Genomic DNA, 18,481 nt, shown 5'->3' on the forward strand with positions numbered 1-18,481 from the left:
CCCTAGGCAGCACCTAGGAGCACTCTGTTTTCCTCGGTCCCCTTTGCAGCCACAGGTGTGGGGGCAGGGGACCCTCATCCCACCCTGCAGCTTCAGTCTGTGTCTTGCCCTTTTAGTCATCTTCCTGCTTCTGGACCTGGAGCCCTGCCAGCTAAAAGCCCAGACTCCACTTACCATTTTGCATTTCTGGCCCACTTCTGGTCTTCAGAGATCTCTCTTGAAATCTAATCTTGCAAAGTCTTATTAGTCTCCTGTTTGACTTTATTCCCCATTGCTATGCCTCAGTCGATTTTCAAATTATACAAACAAGTTTAGATACAACCTTATGAAATAGATATTAGCAAGGAGGAGATGCCTGCACTTGATTTGATGGCTTCAAAGGATTTACATAGTCCTGTTTGTTGGAAATTCATCTAAGGATTAAACACATAATTTGTGCTAGGCCCATTAATTTTACAAATAGTCTTACAAACAGTCTTTAGGGAATCTAACCTTTTGGTAATCACAGTCCCCTGTGTTAGAGTACAAAGAAACCGGCATCCCACGCCACAGCTGAAATCAACACTCTGAATTCAGATGCACTTACTAGACCTTCCCCCTCAAAAAGGCCCCTCAGGCAGGCAACATAATTCTGTGTATTCTCCCCTCACCCCAATCCTGCTACTGAAGTTTGTTTTGTTTTTACCCAGATGTTATATAGTAGTATAGTCAAGTAGAAGAACAGATTTTTACTTAGGTCCAGAGCCCCTAATGGGGCTCCTGCGTGGCTCAGTCGGTTAAGTACCTAACTCTTGATTTCAGCTCAGATCATGATCTCAGGGTTTGTGCGTTCGAGCCCCGCATCGGGCTCTGCACTGACAGCATGGAGCCTACTTGGGATTCTCTCTCCCCACTTCTCTCTACCTCTCCCCCACTTGTGCTTGCTCTCTCTCTCTCTCTCTCTCTCTCAAAATAAATAAACATTAAAAAAAATAATGACCGAGGATCCTGCCAGTAGCCTCCCCCCGCCCAGCCCTACTTCTCCACTCAAACCCTCCCTTCCAAATCCCTGCCCCAAACGAGCTATGCCTGGCCTTCTCCTCCCTGTTGCCCCCACGGTTCTCTTTGCCTGCAATCCTTTCCCATCCCCACCTTAACACCTCTGCCCCCTTAAGGATCCACCCAAGGCTCACCTGTGGTGATGATGCCTTTCCTAATGCCACTAACCTGCCTTTCCTCCTCTAAATTTACGTCCACCATTGATTTGACATTTTGCCACTTGCCCTTCAGGCTGGCATCTTATGAATATAGTATCCTTTCCATATGTCTGAAAGTGCTTCCATCCCTAAAACTAGTCTGGCATGTCACATAGGTTGATACGTTATCCCTTCATCCTCCCGAGAGTCTTGAGATATGGTAAAACAGATATTATCCCAGTTGTTCTATTACAACCCATTTTTCAAATGATAAAATTGAGGCTTAGAGATGTTACGTAACCTAACAGGAACCTACTTCCTAATAGAAGTAGCAGAGTTGGGATTTGAACCTAACTCTATGTACCTACAAGATTGTAATTATCTTCCAGTTTAACCAAAATGGCAAAGAGGTTTGCTTCATCTGGAGTCCAACTCCCAGTGACTGGAGATAGCTGCGAAAAGTGCTGTGCTGAAGAGCCACACCCAGGCTCAGCGGGAAAGCAAACCATCCATGAGGGAAGAGCAAGATCTGCCATGAGAATCCGAAGTAGGCTCCAGGCTCTGACCTGCAGCACAGAGCACCACGCAGGGCTCAAACTCACGGACCATGAGATCATGCCTGGGCCAAAGTCGGACACTTACCCGACTGAGCCACCCAGGCGTCCCTTGTGCTGGCTTCCTTGAACTAGAAGAGACTTCTTAACTAGTTTGTGTATTCCACAGCACTTAGTGCTTAGTGCTTAATATAGTGCGTGAGCGATAAATATTTACTGTTTGATAGTGATGTCAGCATCCTCAGTAAAGCACCGCATCACAGAAACTGCACGAGCAGCCTGCAGACGGCCATACTGGGAAAGCCAGAAGTGAAGAGCTCTGCTCTGGACCAGCTACACAGCTTTCACTTGGTGACCAAGTTCAAACTAACCAGCATGCAAAATAAAATGTGAATTTTAAGGAAAATGGTTCTATCCAAAAGACGATCACTGTAAAAAAAAAAAAAAAAAAAAAGTGTTGCTTCTGCATGATGCTAATACTTTTCATATGAACTACTTGGTACAGAAAAACCATACACCATGCTGCCCTGCACATGGTGGTTTCTAAGGTCATGTGTCTCCTCTGGAGCTCCCCATGGGTCGTTGCAGGCTCCAGGTACCCCACCACCCCCCTGCTAACATCCCCACTCTGGCGAACAATGAACCAGAAAGGGAGAGAAGGTGTTTGTGGCATCTGTTGTAAATTATTGGAGACAAGATTACTAATTACCACCATGTTCCTACAAGCGGAGCTTTCCCTCCTTCTCCTCCCACCGCCCGCCTGCCCCCCACCACTACCGCCCCAGCTTCCTCCCTGACCATCTCCTGCCTCAGGCTGGGAGTTCTCTGTTTCTGTTTCATCTCTTTTCCATACTTCGGCATGAAGATGTGTCCAGGAACCCAGGCCAAAACCAGCAAATTTATCACCATGCTAATGACAGCAAGCTGCATGCTGAGTGAATTCTGCAATCCCCCTCAACTCCTTCTTTTGCCAAAACCTGCGGAAATGCAAGATCCAGCCGATTCCAGAGACTGTTATCTTCACATGAAGAATGACTCTGTTAGAAAATGCAATTAGGTATCAGCCATAAGGCTATTTTTAGAAGCTTGTTTGGGAAGATCTCAAAAACAAAAATGGCCATGTGGTAGGTGATGTTAACCATTCCACCCAAATTGAGCATCGCTACATACATTTAAAACCTACCTTTATCAATATGTAGCATTATCAAAGGGATGGCTCATTGTTCTGGGAGTAGACATTTCTGTTTGTGGAGGTTACAGAACTGACAGTCCTCAGTGGCAAATCCTCCTCTTTATTTACATGAGCAGCTGTTCCCAGGCTGGAAGCTATGGAAGATCCTTAACCCTGTCATTGCAAAATAGCTTCCCCTGGGTTTGGGGAAGGGAGCCCGTCATTCCAATGGGAGCAGGGGAAGTCGTGACATAAGAGGCTGAGCACCTACAGGGGTGAGGCGTGAGGTTAGGAGCATGTCGTTGAGAAGGCACGTCATTGGGTAGGCCCGTGGTCAAGGAGACAAGATGGCAGGAGTCTCATTGGGGAGGTAGTTTCCCAAGGAGGAATGCGACCCAGTGTGTCCTCCAAAGCAGCAAGACACTGTCCAGTCTCCCCAGGAAGGAGGTAGCCAGGCACGGAAGGCACTCGTGGAGTAAGTCACCTGCGCCAGATACCCAAGCCAGAGTCCGGGCACCACAGCAGCATGAGAAGGCCCTTAATGACCTACTCCCAAGTCTAGAGCTGTTTTTAAGTGGTATGTTGTATTTGTCACAGTTGTGCCTCCTTTTATTTGAGGAATGCATGTGCTATGTCTCAGCCCAGCACCACCCCTGTGCTCTCAACTCCTCTCCCCTGCTGATGTGGACAGTAAATGTCATGTTGCTCAGAGTGGGGACAAGATCCCGTCTGTGGCTGTGGCTGGCCTGGGTTTCAGGTCATTTTCCTGCTGGCACCAGGCTGGTCTGGTTCTCACCCTAGAGCCATATTTGCACTTCTCCACTTCCCCCTCAACACATTCCCTAAATTCCTACCCTCTCCCACTTGGAATTAGGGTGCCATCACTGCGTATGCCCAATCCTTGGCTTCCTATCTGGGCACAATCCTCTCCATTGGGGACACATGGAAACCAAGGCACAGACTTGCTCTATGACACACCTGGAGACAGTGGTCTCCAAGAGGAGCTGAAGGAACTGATGACGTTGAACGTAGAGAGGACAAGTCCAAGTGGAGAAATCATGGCCTCCTCAGTTCCTCACTGCCAGTGAGAGAGGACCCCTCCTCTATGCTGTCCCAGAGAGCTGACCACGTCCAAATCTGGAAGGTAGAGGGAAGCAGGTGTCAATATCACATCAGTAATTCCTTCTATACGATTTAATCAGTGGGACAGCCTGGATACATACAAGTCATACAAGTAGAAGGGATTCCTGAATTGGGTGCGACGTTGAAGTGAATGACTTCTGCTGTCCCTCCCAGTCATAACATTCTAGAAGTGCCCTTAATCTTCCAATGAGTGATGGGGTGTCCTGTGACTGCTTCATCATCTACTCATCTTTTGAAAACTTTGAGGTATTGAATATATTCTACATGAAGAAAGGAATACATTAGACAAGGGAGCAGTGAAGTTCCCAGGCCTTCTCAGAGTCCACAGTGGCCCGATCACATCTCCCAAATGGGACATGTAATGCAGACAGCACTGACATTTTAACAAGTGTGCTGAGCCCTTGGATATAAACAAACTCCCAGGCGGATGCTTCACCCCTCTTTCCAGCACGAAGTCGTAGAATTGCAGTAGACATGGAGGAACCCTGGAGGTCACTTTGCCCCAACTCCTACCCAGGGCAAGAGTTCTTGCTTTAATGCCCCATAGATTGTCACCTAGCCTCTGCTAGAGCACTGTCAGGAAGGGACCCACTGCTCTGCCAGGAAATGTAGTCCAGTTTGAGACAACTTAATCCACATTGAGACAGTCTTCATTGTGAACTTCATTGTGAACTTTATTGAGCCCCTAGAGTGTTTTTATTCAACTTGACTTCTCCCCTCAAGAGTAGGACAAAAATAAATCTGTTTTGTTGTCCAAATGACAATTCAGATTTTTTTTAAGTTTATTTTTTTTATTTTGAGAGGAAGAGAGAGAGAGAGAGCAGGGGAGGAGCAGAGAGGGAGAGAATCCTAAGCAGGCTCTGTGCTGTCAATACAGAGCCTCAAGTGGGACTCAATCTCATGGTTCTTGAGATCATGACCTTAGCCAAAATCAAGAGTCGGACACTCAACCAGCTGAGCCACCCAGGCGCCCCAGTGTCCAGATTCTTAAAGACAGTCATGATCTCTGATCCTCCTCTCCCTCCAAGTCTTTTCTTCTCGATCTAAACATCTCAGATGGCCTTGAGTATTTCTCATATGCCATGGTTTTAGATCCTTCACCATCCTAAACAGAATTTTCTGTAAATATTTTCTAACATTCCTTATGAAGAGTAGCCCCTAGAACAAATACCAAATGTGGTCTGACCACTACAAAGTACATATGCAGAGTATACCACTATCACGTCTCTTCAACTACACACTATACCTTTAATAATGCAATGTGGAATAACATATGTCTCATACCCAATTATCAATTGCTGTGTTCCTATTAAGGTTATCATCCACTAAATACACCATCTTTTTTACTTGACACAATTTCATACAGCGTCAAAGAAAAAAAGTAGATTTATTTTTTTAATGAAATTTATTGTCAAATTGGTTTCCACACAACACCCAGTGCTCATCCCAACAGATGCCCTCCTCAATGCCCATCACCCACTTTCCCCTCCCTCCCACCCCCCATCAACCCTCAGTTTATTCTCAGTATTTAAGAGTCTCTTATGGTTTGCCTCCCTCCCTCTCTTTTTTTTCCCCTTCCCCTCCCCCATGGTCTTCTGTTAAGTTTCCAGGATCCACATAACAGTGAAAACATACAGTATCTTTCTCTGTATGACTTATTTCACTTAGCATAATACTCTCCAGTTCTATCCACGTTGCTACAAAAGGCCATATTTCATCCTTTCTCATTGCCAAGTAGTATTCCATTATATATATAAACCACAACTTCTTTATCCATTCATCAGTTGATGGACTGGTGCTGCCACTCTGGAAAACGGTGTGGAGGTTCCTCAAAAAATTAAAAACAGATCTACCCTATGACCCAGCAATAGAACTGCTAGGAATTTACCCAAGGGATACAGGAGTGCTGATGCATAGGAGCACTTGTACCCCAATGTTTATAAAAAAGTAGATTTAAAAGTGTCCCTATAAATTATTAAAAGATCAAGTCCTGCCTCCCCCTTCGTTAATAATAGACAGAAATACTGAAGAGAATAGGGCCCAACAAAGGTTATGAGTGACAAAGATCATTGAACCCAAAGGTGAAATGCATATTTGCAATGATGAGCCAAGGCCCCAGCATGGCAGTCTATTCTTCCAACACCATCCAGTGCATCAAAGGAAGGGGTCTTCTTGAAGCCATGTCCACCCTTGTCTTCCTTGCTCTATCTATCTATTTAATTTTTGCTTGCAACATGGTTCTGAGGCAAAGTCTTCCTGCAGCCTGTAGGAAACTCACCAGTGGTTTTCCTTTGTGTCTTTGACAGGTCGCTTGAAAGAAGAAATCACCCAGCGCCATATGCAGCAAGTAGCTCTAGGTGGGTACAGCATGGAGTCTGTGGGAAGAAGGTGAAGGTAATACAAGCTGTAGGGTCTTGGAAACCTAGACCCAGCTCAAAGATAATCCATCTGGAACCCTCAAGAAGGTTAAGCAAGGCAAGGTTTGCAGTTAGTGCAGCTTCCTTTGGATGCCCCTCCTCTCTAGGACCAGTTACCCCATCCTGTGTGGCTGCTCTCAGCTGTCAGGACCTGGCACCCCACCTTCTCAGCTGCTGCCTCATCCCCCTAACCCTTCCACCCCACACCCTAACCTAAGTTCACTCTGTGTCCCAGCTCCTCAGGGCTCTACTCTGAGCTTTCCAGAGTTACTACTAACTAATCCTAACAGCAACAATTGGTGGTGAAAACAGCTACTGTTTTCTGAACCACCCCTGTGCACTGCCATTTGTGCATGGTCTCCTTTCTCCTTCACGATAGTCCTAAGAAGTCAGTGCATTTTCTAGATGAAGGAGATCCAGTGACTTGCCCAAGGTCACATGGCTAGGAAGTGTTGAAAAGGATTTGAACCCAAGTCTCCGAGTCCACACCTGGGGCTCTCAGCCCCCATGCTCTTCACTGCCAGCAGTGATGGGCCCACTTAATACAGTAATAATGTAAACACTGACGAACACAGTGATAGTGTAAGAGGACCTTGGCACCTTTTAAGCAGTAGACAGCTTCAGCAAACGCCCCCTTTGATATGTGACCCAAGGAAGTCACTTGGGAGGAAAGTTCAGCTCCCAGAAAGGCTGGGGGAGCAGGTATCCCGGGCAGGGCCACGTTGTTTCCTCTCCAGTGGGCCTGGGACCAAACACTTACAGAGCTCTGATTAAATAAGCAAATCATGTATTCCAAACAAAGGGTTCCCCTTCACATAGCCTGGCCCTTTGAATTTCCTACAGTTCGAGAAATCCATGACCTCTAAAGGGCAGATGGAAGAGCACCCCAGTGTCATAAAGATGACCCATTGGACCCCAGGAATTTGGACTGTTAGGAAGTGGGTTGTTTAGTTTCAGTAATAATAATGATCTCATCAAATAGCCAATGGTTACATCAGAAACACAGAATAAGGAAGCCTGAGGCACACTGACTAGAGCTTGAACTTCCCACTGTTGGCCTCGCCGCTGGGAGGTCTGGGCCTCCCTTTGCCAGAGATGCAGGCAGGGAGTCAGAGCTGAGCGCCTCCTCCAGCAAGCATCCAGGGCTCCCTGGCTGGGCTAGGGAAGGGCACGGGGACCTCTATTGGGAAGTGGTGCCAAGGTGACCTTCAGGCCTCACGGGTAAGGTCACCGGATGGGGAGTCATCCCTGAGGAGTGTCGCTGGGCCCCACATCTCAGGGCTGCCATCTGGCCCTTTCTCCAGTCTTCATGATGCCGAGCAACTTAAAACAATGACTGGAAAATACCAGTCAAATAATTGGGGCTTTCAGGGCAGAGGTGCTCTATCCTCTCTGGGCCCCCACCCCTCCCAGCCCCAGACAGGCCTGGGCCTTTGGGAAATGACTGCACGTCTTTAACCACAGGCTTCTCCTTAATTCCTCTGCTCATCTCTCTGGGAGCCTTCTTCTGAATTACAGCAGGTGTCAGGTTCAACAGGGCCCAGCTTTGCCTGAAGTAATCAGCAGACTTCAAAGAGAAAGCACTTTGGATGGAAGTCTAATTAAGAGCATTTGAAATACCTACTTATTTATAAAGCATACTATCCCAATTAGAGAAGAAGTGTTAACATCTCCCAGCTGCCATTTTGAGGTTAAATGCCATGTTTTCAGTCCAAACTTCTCAGGAGCTTGTCTGACAGAGCTTCAGAACCACCCGCGCTCACGTGTCCCCAGTGACCACGTGCCAGAATTCTTCTCATGGAGAGAAACCTCTCATTGCAACAGATTGTTTATAAAGCCGTTTCCTGCTTAACCCTCACCCTTCAGGCTAGTGTCGGGGCCAAGGGCGAGGACCCACAGCTCCGCTCTGGTGAGAATCAAAACAGCTCAGTGTCCTTGGTTTCCTGGTGTTCTTGAGTTGAGGCTTCCATTGGAGGAACGGGGCAGTGACTACATCTGCTCTTGCCCTCCCCCTCTCTGTTCTCCTTCCTTTGTCTACTTCTCTCTACTTTCCCTCTCCCTCCATTTTAAGTATTCCCTTTGGTATTGTTTCTTTCTTGTGCCTCCATATTCCTAGATTTCTATGAAAGCATAGGTCAGGTTGGTTGGTTGTTCTGGGGTGGGGAGGCGAGAGGGGGTCAAGAGCTAGGCTGAGCAGGAGAGGTTTTCTCACGTATTTTGCGTAAGAATAGGTCTGTGTATGTAAGAGGAGGTGTATGTCCAAGAAAATTCGTATAAAGGCAGTCTCATATCTCAGAGGAGCAAGGATTTAATGGCGACGTGAAAGCTGCCGTGTGGAAGACTGTAGATTGGTGGAGGGAAGCCAGATTCAGTGGTGTGCTGGAACCAGCTCCATACCCATCAGATGAGTGACTGTTACTATTTTGGAAATTTGGGGATCCCTGGTAAAACACAGCTGTTGTTAAAAATTAAATGATAGAGGGCGCCTGGGTGGCTCAGTCGGTTGAGCGTCCAACTTTGGCTGAGGTCATGACCTCACAGTTCGTGAGTTCAAGCCCCACATTGGGCTCTCTGTTGTCAGCACAGAGCCTGCTTCAGATCCTTTGTCCCCCTTTCTCTCTGCTCCTCCCCCCTCATTCTTTCTCTTTCTCTCTCAAAATAAATAATTAAAAAAAATTAAATTATAGAAACTTACAATTAAATAAGTTATATTAAAAAACAAAGTCAACAAATACTCAAAACTGATCACTTCCTAACTACAGATCTTCCTTGACCTACAGTGGAGTTACATCCTGATAACCCCGTCATCAGTTGAAAATATCGTCAAGTCAAAAATGCATTTAATACACCTAACCTATCAAACACCTAGCTTAGCTTAGCCTACTTTATTTTTTTATTTATTTTTTAATTTTTTTTTAATGTTTATTTATTTTTGAGACAGAGAGAGACAGAGCATGAACGGGGGAGGGAGACACAGAATCTGAAACACGCTCTAGGCTCTAAGCTGTCAGCACAGAGCCCGACTCAGGGCTCCAACTCACGGACCGTGAGATCAAGACCTGAGCCGAAGCCGGCCACTCAACCGACTGAGCCACCCAGGCGCCCCAGCTTAGCCTACTTTAAACGTGCTCAGAACACTTACATTAGCCTACAGTTGGGCAAAATCATCTAACCCAAAGCCCATTTTATAATGAAGTGTTGAGTATCCCGTGTAATTGATTGAAGTCTGTGCTGAAAGGGAAAAACAGAACGGTTGTGCGGGTGCAGAATGGTTGTCCGTGTTCATGTGTCCAGGCAGGAGCTGGGGCACGCGAAGTATGGTTCCTCCTGAATGGGTGTCACTCGTGCACCATCCTAAAGCCAACAAATCCTATGTCGAACCATCATAGGTCAGGGGCCATCTGTCATTTACTACTACATTTTACTATTATCTCTGCCCTTGAGGTTATTTAGCACTACCGTGTCTATATCATGGAACTGTTGTCTTAGGGTGTGCTACTGTGCATCTCTTCCCAGTTTCACATGCAGTGACATCACACTGGCAGCTTAAAATCAGCCTACTGGGACTGTTTATGCCATGGAAATTGACAAACGTTATTGTAAATTGGGGCGCTTTTCCCCCAGAGAGCTAGTTGTTCAACGTTTACCGCCACAGCAGGGGCATACAGATGAACGCCCATTGAGAGGCCAGTTCTGTGCACGTGTGTGTGTGCTCTTAGGAGGACTTCTCCTCCTCTTCCTCACTGAATATCTAGATCCTGGTTCTCTCTTCGTTTACTGCCTACCTGATGAACCCTGGTCCTTTTGAAAGTGAGTGGACAGGGAAAACAGGGAAGACAGACGTGGGGCAAGGGAGGCATTGGCCGAGGGGGCCTCTTGATGTAACAACAGCCAGAGCTTGGGTCCTTTAAGAGAAACAGCAGTGACCAGTTCTATGAATATGATCAACAAATAAATGTTCCTCCCAACTTAAAGGAGGGCCTACTGCTTACACCATTTCAGGAAACAAGAAAACAATGCTATTTTTTAAAAGTTTTTTGGGGGGGCACCTGGGTGGCTCAGTAGGTTAAGCGTCTGACTTCAGCTCAGGTCACGATCTCACGGTTTGTGAGTTTGAGCCCCACGTAGGGCTGTGTGCTGACAGCTCAGAGCCTGGAACCCGCTTCAGAGTCTGTGTCTCCCTTTCTCTCTTCCCTTCTCCTGCTCATGCTCTCTCTCTCTCTCTCTCTCTCTCTCTCTCTCTCTCTCTGTCTCTAAAAATAAATAAACATTAAAAAATTTAAAAATAAATAAAATAAAAAATAAATAATAAAGGCTTTTTTTTTTTACATTTATTTATTTTGAGAGAGAGACAGAGAGAAAGCGTGAGTTGGGGAGGGGCAGAGAGAGAGGGACAGAGAAATCCCAAGCAGGCTCTGCACTGTCCGCGGAGAGGCCAATGTGGGGCTCGAACCCACAAACCGTGAGATTATGACCTGAGCCCAATTCAAGAATCAGACGATTAACTGACTGAGCCACCCAGTGCTATTTTTAATTGGGCATCATTTGGAAATGATATTAATTGAACTAGATTCAGCTAGTTGAGAGTGCTTTGCAGAATTTAGTTATGTGCAGTTTTCCCTCCTTATTGTACTTGCCACCCTGAATGGTATACTATTGCTGGTCATGCAGATGAGGCTGGTCGGCAAACATTTCTTTAGAACTTAGCCTGTGCCTGGCATGGGTCTAAGCTCTCTGCGTGTAGTCTCTTCTTTAATGCTCCTAAAATCCCCATGAGGGAGATACTGCTATTACCCTCACCTTACAGTTAAATCCCAAAGGGGATAAGTGAACCTGCCTTACTTTGCTCAGCTAAGGGACACAAATGCCCTGTTCAGGGCATCGTGGAGTTCACAGAGGGACCAAGATCTGATGCCTGCCTTCAAAGGGTTTCTACTCCAGCCAGTGTAAAGGGGAAATACATGAAAAGGTAACTCTTTCTCTAATTTCAGATTTAGATACATATATTATCCTATTCTCTGTACCCCAAACCAATTCAACCTTGGCCTCCTCCATGAAGCCTCGCCTGGCCCCTTCTCCCCAAGCCTTGTTTGTCCCCCATCCTCACACACCTTGTCTTAGAATGTGTATTTCCATAGCTATATTCTCCACGCTGAAATGTGAGCTCCTGGAAAGCTGGGTGCAGTCAAATGAATCTTTGTACCCCTAGCAGCCAGCACGGGCAATAAATAGGCCAAATCAATACCTCCCCAGATGACTTCCAGACTCACACATCTTGCAAAAGTATAATGAGACATCTGAGCATAAAATAAAATCAGTCCATTTAAAAGAAGTAGAAGGAGTAAGTGCTTTTGGACCCCACGGCTGAGCCTATTACTATACAGAGGCAATAAATTTGACCCTGTCTTATCTAGCCACTGAGCAAAATGAGAAGCACCCAGAGCCACATAGGTTTCATTTTCCAACAACAGGAAGCGGACTAATTTATCTGCAGAAATAGAATTTCTTTTGGAACTAAACACAAACCAGAATTTATTGTGCAGACCCTTATTAAAGGACACTGAGTGACACGGTGAACGACATTCTTCAACTGCAGTTTTACAAAAGATACCGAAATGTTGTTCAAGCAGATGATTCTTATATCGACCCTCTGTTAGAGCAGGAGGCCTGACATTAAAGCATAAGTCATTGAAAACGTTTCTGTGAGCGGCCGAGATAATCTGCTCCAGGTACTCTGCTCTCTGATGGTTGCACAGAGCAGGAATAAAACCAGGCGAAGCCAGCCCCAGCAACATGGGCTGTGGCTTCTCTCTGAAGTGTCTCTCTTGAGCAATATGGGGTCAGTGCCAGGCTCTCGTTCTGCTCGCCATCGAAACTCTACCAAATGCCTGTGATTAAAATTTGAAAGACATGTGGCACTACCAGTAGGTGACATGCGTCAGATGAGAGGGACAGGCCATGAGAGCTTTGGGGACTCAGCAGAGGAAGTGGCCCCTGGCAGTTGTCACCAAGGCTACGGGCCTGGGCTGAACCATGAGGAATGGGCAGGATTCAGAACCTCAGAGAACTCAAGAGAAGAGTGTGGAGGTAGTTGTTCTGTGGAGGTTGTGTGTGGGGGAGGGGGTGTATGTGGAGGTTTGTGTATACTGTGTGTGTGGTATGAGTATGTGGTATGTGTGGGGGGGTGTATGTGGGGGTTGATGTGTGTGTGTGTGTGTGTGTGTGTGTGTGTGTGTGTGTGTATGGGGTATATATATGTGGTGTGTGTTGTAGGAGGTGGTGTATGTGGGTTGTGTGTGTGGGTATGTGTGTGTGTGGTATATGTGGGCGGTGGGGATGTGGGGGTATGTGTGGGGGGGTGTGGGATGTGGGGTGTGTGTGTGTATGTGGTGTGTGTGTAGGAGGTGGTGTATGTAGGGTTTGAGTGTGGGATGTATGTGAAATGGGGGGGGCGGGAGCGATGTGTGTGTGTGTGTGTGTGTGTGTGTGTGTGTGTGCGTGGTATGTGTTTGTTTTGTGTGTGGAGGGTGGAGGGAGAGGACTTTGTCGGGGAGTGATTTGAAGTAGTCAAGGGAAAGTCTAAAATGGTGAGTTGGGCCAGTTCACTGAGAGCCTTGAATCTGAGCATTTATCTTACAGGCAGTTGAGCCACTGAATATTTTTGAACAAGGAAGTTTTGGTCAAAGAGGCCTTTAAGGAAAAGGAAGCCCCAGGCAGACATTCATTCCAATTCCTCAGCATTTCTAACTGACCTAGGAGTAAATAATCTGTACCGCCCCAGCCCCATTCCTCTTGCCCACCTTGCCCTGCACTTGACTGGCCCTCTGGGGACGCACGCTTCCAGCCCAAGTTCAGGAAGGGCCTGAACGGCTGTCTCTGAGGAAATCTGCTGCAGACATTGCCCACTTAGATACAGCGCTGCCCTGGGGAGCTGCACGCTGATCACAAGCTATGCAGACTGGCCTGGCCCCTTGTGGGTAGGTGGTCAGTCAATTATCTTACCTGTGGTAGATGGAGGTGGGGACATCGCTGCCCTTGAGGAGCTCACAGATACGCCCAACACAAGCTATCCGTGTTGGCTGACACCACACCTTTCTCTCCATTTATCCCTTGACCTACCGGAACATTCCATTGCCTCTATTTGTAGGCACGTTTTTCATATACTGTCACAGATGATAGAAATAATAATCATTAATAAATAAAAATGAATGAATATGACATTGGCAGGTTCCAAGTGGCATCTGAGATCCCACCCCCCACCAGATACTAGCCTCTTGAATAGTAGTCCTCCCCTTCTCTCCCTGGCCCCATCCCTCTCCCCACCCTAGCAGCAGAGATCCTTTGAACAAAAGCCCCTGAGAACAGTCTATTGTGGCTGCAGTGTCACATGGGCCCTTGATTGCCACTGGGTGGTATGCACTACCTGACCCTGAGAGTGGGGCAGGGACAGCTCTCAGTGCCCAGCAGGGGCCTTGAGGAGGGTTGGGAGAGGCACTGAGGCCACAGGCTGCCTAGTCTACTGCCTTGTTCTAGCTTAGAGTCCGCTGCCGAGTTCTCTTCTCCCAAGCAGAATTCCTGCAGTGGCCTGCTGCTTTCCAAACAGAGGCCTCTGCCATTGTCACTTTCTCCCCTTTGGCGTAAAACTGTTTTTTGAAGACTGAATCTTGAAATGCTTTGTGGAATTCTGCTGCTGGGGATGATAAGCCTGAGAGAAAGCAAAAGGCCGGAGCATCATCTCTTTATTGATCAGACTTCACTGAGCACCTAGTCTGACCCAGACGGTATGTGCAACCAGGAAGTGCAGGCTGTGGAGAGGAGCCACTGACTGAGACAGAACTGGAGGGGACCTTCCTGCATTATCTATCTCAGCAGCTTTCACAGTGGGTGCTCTGGGGCCCGGGTGTTCTTAGGGAGTGCCAGCGGCAAGGCCCCAGGATTTTTGCCCACCCTGATTCAACCGAGGCAACTTCTGTTTCTCTTTTTGTCATTAAGCCTTTGTTTGAAGAAAATGATCTGCAGTTTTGTAACACATCTTCTTTCAGATCTTATGACCCTGTTTAAGACATTTGCAGAGGCAGATTCCCAGCTTCCCTCCCCAGAGCTACCTCCGTTTCCTCTGGACTCCCACAGGACTCTGCTTATACCTCTAGGAGAGGACTTATCACACTGTGTGATCATTATTCAGTCTTTCATCCACTTCCCCTCCTGGACAGAGGATCTTGATTTCTCTAGCACCGAGCATGGTGGTTGGTGCATAGTGAGTCCTCCATAGACGTTTGCTCTGTGCCTGAGTTCCAACATCTATAAAATGAGGCAGTTGGAAACAAGTGACATCCTGTGCCCAGCACATCCTGAAGTGGAGCCGGCATTCACTGGTTGCCTGTTGAATGAACAAATGAATCTAACACACCTCAGCCCTCAGGTGCCACGATTTTACCTCTTTGTGAATACAGACTTCCTTAAGACGTGTCGGAAACATTAGCCTTGGTGAGGGGACGCATGAGGGCTTGGATTAGAGGTGATTTCATCTTCTCAGAAAGGAATGATCAAAATGTGACCCCTGGAGGAAGGCAGAATGTAAAGGAAGCAGCTGCCCCCAAAGCTGAGATGGCATCTCAGTTGGTTCCAGAAGAACTCAGGTGGCTCTGTGAGACCAGTGGTAAAGTCTCACCACCTGAGTCGATTCCATCCACAGTTGCTTGTGAATATAGGGCCAGCTTCTATGACATGAAGCCAAACGTGGCCAGATTCCCAAACTCAAGATGGAGGCTGGGAGTGAGGAGTCCCCACACCATTTCCTTGCCAAGTTCCCAATTGCCAAGGCTCTACTCCCTCTGGGTAGTTCCAGACTGCCTTGCTAGCGATTCTGGAGAACAGAAGGAGGCTCTGGGCATCAGCCTTGAACTGCAGTTGTGGTTTAGTAAAAAGAACACTCACCTTGGAATCAGGAGGGCCCTGCTTGAATCATGCCTCTACCATTTGCTAGTCACGTGACCTTGGTCCATTTACCTTCCTGAATTGCCATTTCCTTGTCCATGAGAGAAGAACATCTACTCCCCAGGGTGTGAGTACCTAAGTGAGGCATGTAAGTGATGGAGCCAAGGACAGCATAGATGCTCAGCAGATCATCATGGCCCCTGAGTTTGAGTGCCAGGAACCACACAACCAGACGCCCAGGCAGCGGACACAGCCCCCTGCCACAGAACCTACACAGTTCCGGGCCAACAGCACCAGTTGACCTAACTGGTGGAGGTCACCACATTTCCGCATTCACCACGTCTCTCTACCCGCTTGTGCTCACAGGCAGCATTAATCACTTAACCTTGCAAAGATACAGTCTCTGTCTCTCCCACTGAGCAGTGATGAAGGATGATCCAGTTGCCAGGGCCATTTTATTCATCATGCAAATGTGCAGGAACCATGTATGCTACTTTGAATGCATTAGGCATTTGACCAATGTCTTAGTCAGCTGGGGCTGCTATAACAAAAGTACCATAGACTGGCTGAGTGATAAACAACAGAAATTAATTTTTTCACAGTTCCAGAGGCTGGACACTGGAGATTAGGGTGACAGCATGATGGTTCTGGTGAGGACCAGATGGTTCTCGATCTTCCTCTGGATCATAGACTTCCAGCTTCTCATTGTGTCCTCACACAGGAGAAAAGGAGTAAGCTAGCTCTCTGACCTCTTCTTATAAGGGCACTAATCCCCTTCATGAGGATTCCACCCTGTGACCTGATTACCTTCCAAAGGCCTCACCTCTAAATACCATCACACTGGGGATTTGATTTCAACATATGAATTGGGGGGGGGGACATAAACAAACATAGACAATAATATACAAACATAGGATATATAACAAACATATATAACATATATATATATAACATAATAAACATAATATACATATATATGTATACATATATATACATAATATACATATATATATAACATAATAAACATATAAAATATATGAACATATAAACAGTCAAATAAATAGAAGACAAAATTCTAGCCTCTTGATGTCATCTGCTAGGCTAAAATGTATTGTGGCTGGCCCCTTGCAAGTGATAAAAATCACCACTTGTGCTTGGTGAGTCCAGCCCAGGGAAGGTCTTAGTGTTCCCCAGGAACAATTCTGTTACATAATGGAGCTAGATAAGACTCATTGCCCCAAAAGCTCATTTCCCCAAAGAAGTTGATGATGAGTTTGAGAAAGACCTACCAACAGGAAACCAGCATTGTTCTTATCACAGCAAACAGCCAAACAAATAAACAAAAACAAAAACAGAAGATAACCCAAAGGTTCCCTAGTAGGCAGGTAGAGAAATGAGCTATAGCTATGATATACTCATATTGTATGATATATCCATATGACATATTCATATAATTCATATTCATATAATGGAACACCATTGAGAATTAAAAATGAATAAACTAGAACTCCTTGTAGCAATGTGAATAAGTCCCCAAAACACGATGATTGCAAGAAAGACAATTGCAGAAGGATATATGTGGAATGATACCATTCATGTAAATTCCAAAATGGTCATCATTGTGTATCAGGGGAGAGGAATGGGAGCCTTGTGTTATGGTGAAAGATAACATAAGTAGAGGAGCACCTGGGTAGCTCAGTCGGTTAAGCATCCAACTCTTGATCTCAGCTCAGGTTATGATCTCACGGTTCATGAGTTGGAGCCCTGAGTCAGGCTCTTCTCTGACAGCTCAGAGCCTGCTTGGGATTTCTCTCTCTCTCCCTCTGTCTCTTCACCTCCCTCTCTCACTCCCTCTCTGTTTCTCTGTCTCTCTCTCTCTCTCTAAATAGCCAATTAAACTTTAAAAAGATGGCCTAAGAACAGAAAAATGCATAAAACATATGTACAAATACATAGTCCAACAAATACTTACAAACAGAACATCTTTGCAACCTCCTCTTAGGTCAAGAAATAGCTAAGTAATGAAGTAATTTTAAGGGACGTTAGAAATGCAGGGTGAGAATGTGCAGCAGGAAGGGAATGTGTGCACCACCAACAGGACAGTGTTATCTTTGGGGTGGGGGGGTGGTAGTGGATTGGAGAGGGCCCTAAGGAGGCACTCACCACTCCCCTGACATCGCAATGTTCTCATTCAAACACACACACACACACACACACACACACACACACACACACCGGAACAACTGTGGCACACTATCTAGATTTTTCCAAATACAGATGCGATATGTGGGTGTTATTTGTATCACTCTCTGAACTTTTTTGAAATGGTTTATAATAACTTCCAGAACTCAATGAAGGCTTAGATTCCAAGGAATCAGAGATCAAACAAAATTTATTGTTCAGTGGAATCCCTGTGATAGAAGTGGTAGTAAAACACAAATCCGGATGCGATTCTGATTAACCTTAATTTCCTCACTACTGTTTGTGTCGGGATCGTTTTGCTTAAAGATGAGAACAGAGAATTTACCACTTCTCATTTCCTTCTCCAGGCGCTTGTATCCTCTAGGAGGGGCTTAATAGCTAAAGACCAGTCAGTGTGCCTGACACGCTGAGCAATGCAGGGGAGGCACTCATAAGACCACCTCTTGTTGTTCTTCCACCATCTCTTTCAGTCCCCTTGGTAGGGACAGTTCTGCCTCCGTGCTGGATGGAAGTTGGACAGCCCAGTAACTCAGTTGCTCATTCATTGTTAATTACAAACAAAACAAACAAGAACCAAAAAACATTAGTCATTTTATACTGTAACTACCACCTCAACAGTTCAAATTTCACTCAAAGCTAAGACGTCTCTCCTTTTCCCCAGCTAAGACCAACAGCCAGGGGGAAAGGGAATGCACTCAGCCCCTTCTCTTTCTATGTCACTTCCTCCCTCAGCCTGCTAAGCTCGATTTCCCAAGACTCTAAGAGGGAGTTAGAAGGAGGAAAGGCAGTTGGTAAAGATCTCACTTGACTGGTACTTTGTAACGTGGCTTTGTGCTCTCTGGGCCTGACAGATGTTCCAAGCTGGCTCTTCCTCACTTGGGG

The 18,481-nt window shown here is 46.4% G+C and overlaps 1 protein-coding gene across 3 annotated transcripts in view; it reads left to right on the forward strand.

Moving 5' to 3' along the window:
• Window positions 1-18,481, forward strand: part of KIF6 (kinesin family member 6) — a 386,005-nt gene that overhangs the window by 333,166 nt on the left and 34,358 nt on the right. For all 3 annotated transcript variants that reach the window (XM_015069784.3, XM_027057824.2, XM_027057825.2), the window contains one exon: window positions 6,350-6,400. In XM_015069784.3, coding sequence (XP_014925270.2) covers window positions 6,350-6,400 — 51 coding nt within the window. The remainder of the gene's footprint in view (window positions 1-6,349; window positions 6,401-18,481) is intronic.

This window comes from Acinonyx jubatus, chromosome B2, assembly GCF_027475565.1.
Source record: "Acinonyx jubatus isolate Ajub_Pintada_27869175 chromosome B2, VMU_Ajub_asm_v1.0, whole genome shotgun sequence".
Lineage (NCBI taxonomy): Eukaryota > Metazoa > Chordata > Mammalia > Carnivora > Felidae > Acinonyx > Acinonyx jubatus.